At 36.6% G+C, this 11,436-nt stretch overlaps 1 protein-coding gene across 1 annotated transcript in view; it reads left to right on the top strand.

Moving 5' to 3' along the window:
- Positions 1 to 7,609: 7,609 nt before the first annotated feature.
- The window catches only part of LOC114530985, a 36,150-nt gene continuing 32,323 nt past the window's right edge, over positions 7,610 to 11,436 (top strand). The window contains exons 1-7 of the mRNA XM_028552610.1: positions 7,610 to 7,761; positions 7,889 to 7,996; positions 8,554 to 8,694; positions 8,969 to 9,019; positions 9,572 to 9,874; positions 10,076 to 10,252; positions 10,704 to 10,958. Coding sequence (XP_028408411.1) covers positions 7,681 to 7,761; positions 7,889 to 7,996; positions 8,554 to 8,694; positions 8,969 to 9,019; positions 9,572 to 9,874; positions 10,076 to 10,252; positions 10,704 to 10,958 — 1,116 coding nt within the window. The 5' untranslated portion in view covers positions 7,610 to 7,680. The remainder of the gene's footprint in view (positions 7,762 to 7,888; positions 7,997 to 8,553; positions 8,695 to 8,968; positions 9,020 to 9,571; positions 9,875 to 10,075; positions 10,253 to 10,703; positions 10,959 to 11,436) is intronic.

Raw genomic sequence — 11,436 nt, 5'->3', positions numbered from 1 at the left:
ACTGCGACTTCGCCTGTGTTAAGTGGGGGGTGGCCAAATGCAATTGTTTTAGAAAGGGTCTTTAGGAGAAATTCTATACGATTGTTCTGAAAAATCGCTTTTATGTAAAGGAAATATCATACAATATCACCTTATATATTGACCATACAAGTCCCAGTTGCCTAAATGTATTACATTGTCGCGATAAATAGCTGCCCGAAAAAACGTATCAATTTGGAATCGAATATTATTTAATTGCTACATCTATATTCTCCCAATATGTTAGAAAAGCAGAACACTAGTTAAGAACATTCCAAATGCACGTCACGTGTCCATATATGGTAAAAGGAAATTAAACAGCCCTAATTATTTCAGACGTTGCTTCGAAATTCAATAATCATGTATATATAATTTTACATCTATACAGACTAATTAAAACCAAATGAAATGCTATATCTGGAACAACTTGCACAGTTTGATTGCCTTTTAAAAAGCTTTTAAATTGATAATCTTTTTGCTAAAAATACAGAGAAATATTCACGAATTTAGACCGTCTGATCTATTAAAGGTGATTGTTCTCAAAAAGGCAGCAAGGTCATTGACATTTGTCAGTGCTGAGAACAAGTAATAACTCAACGCAAACAAATTTATCGACAAATAATTAGATTCGAACTCTCTTTCCAAAAATACGCAGGTGTTGATATAAGTGGGTACTCGCTCAATGTTTTTCATGCGACTTCAAGTTGTAATTTTTCGAAGCAGGCTGCAATTTACACTTTACTGACTTTAGTCCAAGCCTTTCTCACTCTTGTTCCGCTTCCATGGACCTAAGCTATGTGTGTAAGTGGAAATATTGCTTGTAAAACGGAGACAACTGTTGCAAAAGGTCGGGCATCGAATCAACTTTTTGATTAAAGATCAAACCACTTAGAATAGAATCATAGACGAATTACAACCGTTATGACTATGCAAAAAATGTTCACCCATAAACTCAGTTTTCGCTTCACTGCTTTACGTAAATTGATATTGTAGTTGTATGATCTTATATTAATAAAGATTTGATTGTCCCGTTAATAACCTTCGTCAAAATATTTAATTCATATTTCGGTTCTATTCATAGTTTATATTTTTATCGTTTTTTTGTTTGGTTTGATGTGTGTACGTACTATGATTGAAAGTCGTTAACAATTATTTGGCATTTAGCGGTAGACTTTTAGCAGTTTAGTAACTACCAGAGTTAGCAGAAAGACACTGAGATTGGTGGGTTTAAACACTCGAACATCCTAATTGCAGCCCTAATGACCACGAATAAGGTCAAATAACAGTCAGCAAAAATGACCCGACTGTAAGTGCTAAAATCCAATATTCGGTTTCATCTATATAAACAAAATAAAGACCCATTTACTACACTACGCACAATATTCGGGACGGTACTGAGAAAATGGTACGGATGAGATTTCAAACTGCCAAAGAATAGCACTGAAAACTGCCATCGAATTTCAACCGTATCAATTTTCTCCGTTCATATTTCATACTATTTTCCATTTCAGTTTTGGTACGGATATAATTGAAAATAATGAAATTTGGATTACCTAGTTGAAATGGGGCTTAACACTATATGTTAGTTTTACTGTCGATAGGTCTCAAACCAAGGTCGTAAATTCGAGTTTCTAAGTTGCAGACTGTAATTTCAAAATGATTTAGCAGCCGGTATATATACGATCTGTATGTACTTTTATGATAACGGTCCCCCCCACCTAATAGTCTGTATTGTACATAATGTTTGTATAAAGGCAATCCTGAATCACCCGAGCACACACACACACTATCAACTCATGTACTTTTAACTTCATTCGCCTAGAAACTGACGGAAGATTTAAGCATGCATTACCATTTGTTGATTGAGAATGAACGAGTAAATTGCAGACTGTATTTCGGGTATGTTTATAAGTGAATGAAAAAATGCGGATTTCCTTTGTGGTAAACGAATTCGTGAGATTTGTAGTGGCTGTTTCGTGCATTCATTTCGTTAATGATATAGCTGTGAGATCGAAACCGGTTTAGTTTTTGAATTGAAAGTAATCCCACGAGCGCGAATTATGCTAATTTGGAACTATTCGAAGCTATGATCCTAGCCTTGACTTGAAATTACATGATTACTTTTTAAAACATTTTCAAACGCAAGGTAAAATTCTTACCTGAACAGTATGCAAAAGCCTATTAGTTCCTAATTCTTTTATGACGTTGGCTTTACGATCCTTGCAATTGGCACTTCAAATAGCGCGCCAAATACTTTGCGGTTATACGTGAGCTCCTCGGCATTTAGGTAGGTGCTGTGCAAAATTGTGCGCTACATTTCAATTTGAAGACAGTCACTCTGATTTTAATAACAGTGCAAAATGTGTATTAAATCAATTACATGACCTTTATTTAGTACATTTGGCATTAAGCAGGATTCAATCCGGTTAGCTAATGATCCTAGGCTATTGAGGTATGCACGGAATGCTAGTGCTGTGAATATAGCAATAAATTCAAACCAAATATGGCAAGAATGGCGCAAAATATGCTGATTGTGGTTAAAAATAAAGCTATGTCTCATGCTGCTAGATGTCACCCCCTTTAGATGACACCACGTGAAAATATTCTGGGCTTAGAAGAAGATTACGATTATTTCGGTAAAATGAAGAGAAACCAAAGTCAACTTTGATTTTTTTGTGCTCGACAATATTGCATATATTTCTCGAATGACCGTACATGCTGCAAAGGTTCTGAAAATGGCCAAAATCGTTTTTATTTTACCAAAACCTTCTAGGTTTCAAATCATGACGTTTTTTCAGTGAAAATCAGGTCTTCATGCAATGCAAATAAATGCTTTATTTTCATTCATCATTTTTCTAAGCACGGATAATCATCTGCATATGTTGATATGAATAAACCTATAAAGATAACAATTGGTCTAGGTGACAGTGTAGCAAATATCAAGCAGTTCAGTTAATTGTTACGCGGACAACTGTCCATATTTATTAAGTTCGTTTGCAATACGTGCACGAAGTTTTTAAATTTATCCTCAAGTATACTCTCATGTGTTTGAGATTACCCGGCTAAGAGATGGTTATCTCCTGAAGCCTTGCGCTATATATCGCTACAGTGATACAGTATAGATCCCGATTATGATGGCGTGTATTCGTTTCTAAAAAGCAGATGAACGAGATGAAGACTATTTGAAGCCTTATTTATGTCACCGGCCTTGTGCTGCACGATGTTTTTCCGCCAAATTTTTGTTAGTATTCTTGCGATTCTCTTAGGAAGACCGGCATTCATCAATCTCAACAACGCCTACGATATGTACACTTCAAAATTATAAATAACATTCATAAAAAAATTACAATGTATATTTATATATGACAAACTTAAGGGTAATGATATGATGGGTGGAAAAAATTTGTATAGCTTTTGCGAGTATTGATTGTAATTATTGATTGATTAATTCCTTATTAACTTCACTTGTCAGGTTGATAACACATTAATTGTTTGGATTAGCCATTCGGTAGTTAATTTGTCTGGGTGGGCTGTTCACAGTTCTGAACCAAATTAGGCCGGAGCTAACTTTCTAGTGATTAGTCTGGGGATTATGATATTTACTGGAAATCAAATATGCAGGCGGTCTATCGAAAATTCCAGTTCACATTTTTGGCGCAGAGCCATCACACAACTTATTTACTCAACGACATGAAGATCGATTTGACCATGTCTCTTGTTCTGCTCCCCCCCCGTCATGAAATCCGTTGGAAACGTGTTCTGAAGTGTAAATACGGGTGAGATATTGTAATTAGGGGGGTGCATTTCATATATCCGTCTTGTAGGCGACTGATTTCCTGTGAAAACGATTATGCATGTATACGTGAACATGGGTATAAGAATATACACCCCCTAGTTATCGCGTCTAGGTTTGGTCTCTGTGGTTTAGTGCTGCAAAAGGCAAAATAATTCTTTCTTTCTTTATTTCTTTCCTTGGCTTGTGGCTGAGATTTGATTTGCTCTAGTTCTTTTGACCATATTTATATATCGTGATTTAACCAATCTCTGTTCTGCACTCAGTTCTTTGAGCTGTATATCAAGTATCTTTTTCTCCAACTTGATTTTCTTATCACCATCTTTTTCATTTTGCCTGTTTTTTGCTTTTACTCTGCGTTGTTCGGTTTCGTTGCCCAGAAATGTTTCCACCGTCGTATCCATGTTCTCACTACTGCTTGGCTTTGATTTCTCTTGTGGTGGCACTTTAAAAATCAATAACATAGTAAACACCATCAAAATAGGCCATCAGATAGGCTAATTAAATTATTGTTATTACTAGTGTTCATTATCAGCCGCTCTTAGGTCCAGCCGAAAAGATGATTTCAATCCCCCAGGGAGGACCTGTGTGTGTACGAAGTACCCACAATTGCAAGTTGAGGGAAAAACATTCCCAGAAATTAAGAAAAAAGCTGCTTACATGAATCCGCTTAGCCGAGGTTAAACGAAACCTAAAATGGCTTTGAGGCGAGCCCCGGCCCGCCCATAAATTTTTAATGTGAGGACTAAGCCCCAACCCCCCCCCCAAATTGGAAAACACCCCACTTCCACTCCACCCCCAAATTCATATGGTTCATACAATTCTACTTCAGCCCCCATCCCAACTTATCAATTCGTTCATACGCCTACGCCTCTGCTTGTGGGAATACCCAATATGAATAAATTAACCGCTGAAATGTTTATAACGGCTGCTCCAGTCTATTGATATAGTCATATAGATGTCGGCACACTGGCGTATTATAGACATCCATGTTCACAAGGGGCAACCGTTTTGTCTTTTATTTTTTGTAAAGTGAATTACGAAGAATGTTACAGTATAGATTTTTGCTTCAATAAGCCGAGACTTCCAAATCTATCCTTTCAGGTTCAAGTCCAGTCCTCTTTGTTCGACATAGTTCAATCGTCATAGTCCGTAGTGCATGGTTACGGGTATTGGCGGTGGCTTGCAAATGCATGTTACAGCGTATGAATTTCCTGACATAGAGGACATTGTAATTCTCAACCATTTGCCATTTTGTAATTTAGAACTTTCGCTCGCCAAGGAAAGTTGGGGTCAAAGATTATCGTTTGATCTGCCCAACAACTCATTATGGGAAGCAATTTTACCGGCTTTGGTTGCATACACAGCTTAAGGCAAATGCCAAGCATTCAGCTAAAACGCCAGAATATTTTAGTCTGTTTGGAAAATTATTCGTTGACGTTGTCATGGAATATGAAATTCTAGAAACTAAACGATTTAATCAGGTAAAATACGATTATGACAATAACTGACATTCAAAGAAATGAGAGAATTTGTATGTGGTTGACCGCGCAGCATCACGGTAAGCATTGCCGGTACCACAATGCAAAGCGCAAAAATTGCAATTCTCACCGAAAAATAACAGAAAGCACATAGCTTGTGCTTCGGTAGAATTGTATGTTTAGTACGTATCAAAGAAATGCAAGTTAATGAATTTGTAATAAAAAATACTAATTTCAGTTAAGATAACAAGAGAACTACTCAGTTTGTACTTGATAACTAGCGGAGAACTTGATAACTAGTGCCTGATAACTAGACTAGAGAACTACTTTTGTAAGAAGAAGAGCTTTCTGCTTTTTAGAATACAGACAGACATATTGACTTCCGATTGCTGCTTGTGTTAGATCACGACTCAGTTGAGTTCGACAACTCACATCAAGATATTACTGCACCAGACGTATATATATTTCCTTGTTTCACTCGTGATATCATTGTATATTGATACATTTTTAACGTTTTACCCGTGTCAACAGCCCTAAATAGGATTTTATAGTGCACCGCTGTCCTTTACTGATCTCTAGTTATCAAGTATTTTCTGCCGATTGTCTCCCTATTCTGTACCGTAAGCCTATGATAAGGTCACCAGAAATCCAGAACTGCCCCGTAGCTCCTATTTTATCATCTAGGGAAATCAGCGAAAACATCGCGAGGTTAATTTTTCAGTTTATCTGCAGTAACTAGTAAGTACCATCAACAAATTCTTAAGTAAAATCCGCTGCATGGTTGCTCAACAATAACGAACCGAGATTGTCCAGTTTTTTCGTCAGCGCGATATAGTTGCAGTTATGCAACCGATTAACGGTGTCAAATCAGCATTTTCTAAGTCGACAAATGGTCTGTTTTTTTACCCAAATTTTAGGTACGATTAGCTAATTCGTTAGACAAATCAGAAATCATCTTATGGCAGTCAACCATTTTGTCCCACTACTTGATTTTGCCCAAAATCCGAATCGAAAACCGGCACTAAACTTGGAGGTAGTAAACGATGAGATGTCATCATAATCTGTGTTGTTATAAAGCCAAGCTCTAGCTATAACTGAACACAACAAACATCTTGCTAATTTAATTCAGTTTACTTTAATATACCTGTTTTAATATAACTTCTTTTTATTTTACATTTCCTCTCCATATCCTCTTCACGAGTCCGGTGCCCGTTAATCTGTTCTTCGCTATGTGTTGGCAGTGTTGCACGGATTTAATTCATAGTTTACAAGCAGTTACCAAGCACAGTTAAAAACAATGCTGGTGGCAAAACCTCTTGATAATTTGATTTTATCAAATGTGCTTGATTTGCTTTATCCAACCGCTGCCATATTTTACTGTTATTTAGATTCCTAGGGCTTTCTGTTGTCAAAGTGGGTCGACTCTAGAAATCGGAAACTCCAAACAAAAATACTGTTTTTTGCATGTTACTACAGTTCTTTGCAGTAACATTTTCTTCATTACCGATTTTTTAATAGTATTTAATTTTTGTTATTTATATACCGAGCACACGATTAATTGTGAACCTACTATGCAGCGAATATATTTAATCAGTTGATGTCCTTCTGCAGTTCAAGACTACTTGCGTACGAAAGGGAGCCTGATTTTAAATTGAGTTATCTATTTTTAAATTAATTTATCTATTTTTTAAATCACGCCAATTGATTAATCAGGCATGGCGCTACGTGGGCCACACAGGGAGTTTTGGTTTTAAAACACCTCCGAAAATATCGAAAATAAGTAGCGAGATGATATATTTTAGCGATGTTTGCAGAAAAGATACTGAGTAGGTAGGTACAAAAAGAATATCCACAGGGAAGACTCGGCAAGAAACGCCAAGTTTGATTGCGACATTTGATTAGAATAGACTTTCTCAGAATGGCATCAAACTTGGAAAGTCTCACGTTACACAAAGTTTGATTGGCTCCGCAAAAATAGCTAGTCATTTAATCTTCGGTTATTAACAACAAACTTTCCACCTTTGACGTCATTATAAGAAAGGTCTATTATTCGAAACTGCCAGGCAACTTCCACCACAGATCAGTGCTTTCACCTGATTTCTGTATTTGATTAGCAGAATCTCTATCACCAAAGTAAAATTCGAATCTAAATTCTAAAGTAAAGAAAATCAGCCTTGGCAAAATACAGAGTTCGGTTTTGAACACACCAAAAAGGAAATTGCCGTGGTTATTAGTGGTCCTCACTTATTTATAGAGATCAGAGGTCTGCGCATACGTGGCTTTCAGTGCGTGGATTTCTCGCGAAAATCGCGTGTTCCAAGATGGCTTCTTTTTTATATATGGTTAAAATAATTTTCTATTGTAATTTTATGTTTTTAAACTAGAAATATGTGGGGGAGACTCTCTGAATTCGTGCAGGATAAGTTGGATACCTCTTCTGTGGAGGATGAAAGGCATTCTGGCGATGCGGTGCGTATTTATCGTCACATTTTATGTGTGTTTTATTTGGGTTGATTAATATTAGTTACGTGGACTGTTCATATATATTCTAGAGAGGGTTTTTTGCTTACTTAAGAGTGTGTTATTATTTCAACAGGGAAATGCTAAAGCTACTATAGAAAGTCTTCAGCAAGCCCTTAGCGAGGCGGAAAGCAGAAATAAAGACATAAACAGAGAATTTAAAAAGTTAATTCGCGAGAAAGAGGTTTGTTTTCATCAATGATATTTGGGTTCATTTACATTTCATGATCGCGTTCCTGGGGATTTTTTGAATGTTCCAGAATGAAATAGCGTTTGTAAGCAATACAAATAATTAAAACTGCGTGATAATAGGAAAGTGTGTAAATTACAAACATACTACATCACCTACATGGGTGAATTTTTTGCTCATGTTTGATAAACACAAAATTGAGCAAGCTGTGCTTCATCCCACAAACATGTTTGTTAGCAACCATAGGGGAAAATTAGAAAATACCTGCCAGATATTTACTCCAAGATAATGAAATGTAAAAAATTATGATCCAAAGTGAGTTTTTTAATTTAGCTACCCATACCAGGTGAAAATTAGCTATGCAGAAAAACTTGGGGGTTAGAGGTCATGTGCATGACCAGTTTATTACCTGTAACCTGTAGAGGTCATGTAGCTTTTTTGGTAAATTCTTAGCAATAAGAGCAGAGCTGAAATTGTGCTCTTGATGGCATTCAATTCCTCAATGCATTGATGCTTTCTGAAATAAATCTGTTATATTTGTCATTTAATAGAATGAACTGCAAAAACTGCGGCAGAACCAAAGTGGCTCCGAGAATGGACACGAGTCAGATTATTCCAGCTCATTATCTGGTCTTCAGGAACAGATGGAAAACTTGAAAGAGCAACTGTCTTTGAAAGATAAAAAGATACAAGTTAGCAATAAAACCTCTGTTCATAATATTTACATAATTGTGATTATTACTGTGTGGTCTAAAGTTGTGAGTTCTTTGTTCTTATTTTCACGTCATCCTAGTTGGCTTAAGACTTTAGGCAAGTTCAAGCAGTTTGAATTTTGGTAGAGTTTGAATAAGAAACAAAGAACTCACTTGTAACTTTGCAACTGTCCAATATATTTGTAAAGTGAAGAATTTCCTTTCATTTGGTGAAGGGGAAATGCTTATCATTAATTGCTTAATCTTTGTTTAGGAACTCAGTAGTGAAAAAAGCAAAAGAAATAAAAGTTCACCTTCATCACAGGTAAGGTGTTAAATTAGATTAAATTTGTTATAAAAAAGTAATGATTGTTTTTAAACTTTGCTCTTGGTTTAAAAGTGACACATGTACATTATGAATCAGGTGTAAACTTAATTTTCCTTGTGTGAGAGTTATCATAGTTTTAACCTAAAATGCATCATTGCTTAAAGTGTTTGTAACATAATTGGACTAGATTACTAGTTGGACCAGATTAATAGTTGGACCAGATTAATAGTTGGACCAGATTAATAGTTGGACCAGATTAATTGGACTGGATTAATGTGTAACTGTAAAAGGTGTATGTAACTAGTTACTATGACTACGAGCTCAGACTGGGTAAACCCAGGAGCCCCTGGCTTAAGGGACCCCTTGTCTAGAATGTACTTTAGAAATAGAAACATTTGCACAGTAGCCATCTGGATGAAAATGCGATTAGGTGAAATCATGGTTATGTAGAAGGGGGCCCTTTTAATATTTTTACCAGGGCCCCAAATGTGGTCTTTTGCCACTGGTTAGGGAAGAGCAGTCCATTAATTCTTATTTCTGTTTTTGAAGCTGAGTGATGCAGACAAACGAATAGAAGAGCTGGAACTGCTGCTGGCACAGAAAGACAAAAATCTCCAACACCTGCTACAGGAACTTGAGAGTGCTGAGCAGCAGAGTAAGCAAACATGGGAACAAAAACGTATCAATGAAGAGAAAGTGATGGGGGAACTTGCAGCAAAGATTCAACATAATACAACATTAATCACCAAGTTGGAGGAGACTGAACAATTGATGGCAGAAAGGGATAAATCTATACAAGAACTGTGTGATAAAGTTGAAGCAAAAGAGAGGTTGATTAAATCTAGGGATGAGGTATGTTAACGTTTTTATTGTGGTGTTGCAAGTTTGATTGTCATTCACTGTGGGTCATTTGTCACAAAATATGTGTTGCTTTAAGGGATTGGGTTGTATGAATCAGTATGACGGAACCTGTCCTTGTGACACTAGGTCAATAGCTTGATAGTGTAGAATTTTATCATATACAGTTTCTCATATAAATTTCTTGTTTTTCAGGTGATCAGTCAACTGCAAATGAGCAAAGATATTGGTGGTGGTACAGATGATGTTGTGTCAGTTCTTCAAGAACAAGTTCGTTCTCAACAGGATAAGATCACTGAACTTGCTGATGACATTGACAGATATCGTAGAAACCTGAAAGAGAAAGAAGCCATTCTTGCTGCTCGTGAAAAGGTGATAAATAGTTTTTTCAAATTGTGTGAGGTCTCGTTAACTTTTCCTGTTAGGGATTCAGCTTAAAAGCTAGACATGTGCAGCCCCTATCGATTTAACTTTTTCGTTCAAGCTTATTTTCCCATGTATCAGCTAGACGTTCTTTCTTTTTGCTATAAAATGCATATATTGTCAAATACGGACATTTCTTACGATAATCGATATGCTAACGTTTTCTTAGCATTTCGAACACTCTTTACAAATTAACATCCCTCAAAATTATAATTGCGGTGCAAGTTGAAAGAAAATTGTATAGCGTAACAGCGCCTTTAGCTCGTTAAATAAAAACAACTGAGAATTGGTTCAATTTAAGGTGAACCAGGGTAGAAAAAACTCGTTATGACGGCCATCTTTATGAAAGACATCAATGTGATATTTTACTATTGTCTAATGCAGTATATTTCTCTCCCAGAGCTTAGAAAACATTCAACACCAGATGCAGGAACAAACGGCGGCTTTGAGTGAATTGTCAGTTGAACGAGATGGTCTTTTAAATAAAATAGAAAGTTTGGAACGAGATCACAACAATGCCGTCGCAAGGTTGCAGGAAGAAGTTAAATTGAAGGAAGAAAACATGGCGGCGGAGATGTCACATTTGGAGATCTCGTTTAAAGAAAGTGAACACATGTTGAAAGAGGATGTCGAAGAGAAAGCCAACATTATTCAGGTAAGACACAAATTCGTGTTGTATTGCAACCGAGGATTGGTTGGTCGTTCTGGGGGTGGGTGATTCCCGTCATTATTTATCTTTTCAAAAAGCACGGTAGAAAATGAAAATAGGGCTTTTTCCCCTTACCTATGATTCAGGCTTCCTTTTAGCAGGGCGAGTGTCCAAAATAATGCAATGGTGTTTGTTAAACTGCATGCATGTCTTGGTTGGTATCGTTAATTGCTACCCGAGTTCTCAGGTGCTGTGATAACCAGTAACTAACCCTCGGAATTTTTCGCCATTCTGTCACAAAACCACCCATGCCTATTATTGCAAGCACAACCCTTAGAACTTACTAGTAACCGTTAACAAACCTTCGAATTTTATTGGATTTACTGGATTACAAAACCATTAGCCTATTGCGAGCGCAATTTGTAAGGACTAACCAGTAATCATCAACTAACCTCGGAATTTTTGCTATCTGGGTTCCAAAACC

Source organism: Dendronephthya gigantea, unplaced genomic scaffold (genome assembly GCF_004324835.1).
Source record: "Dendronephthya gigantea isolate DGI-Jeju-01 unplaced genomic scaffold, DenGig_1.0 000067F, whole genome shotgun sequence".
NCBI lineage: Eukaryota > Metazoa > Cnidaria > Anthozoa > Malacalcyonacea > Nephtheidae > Dendronephthya > Dendronephthya gigantea.
This window is presented reverse-complemented; position numbering and strand designations above follow the sequence as displayed.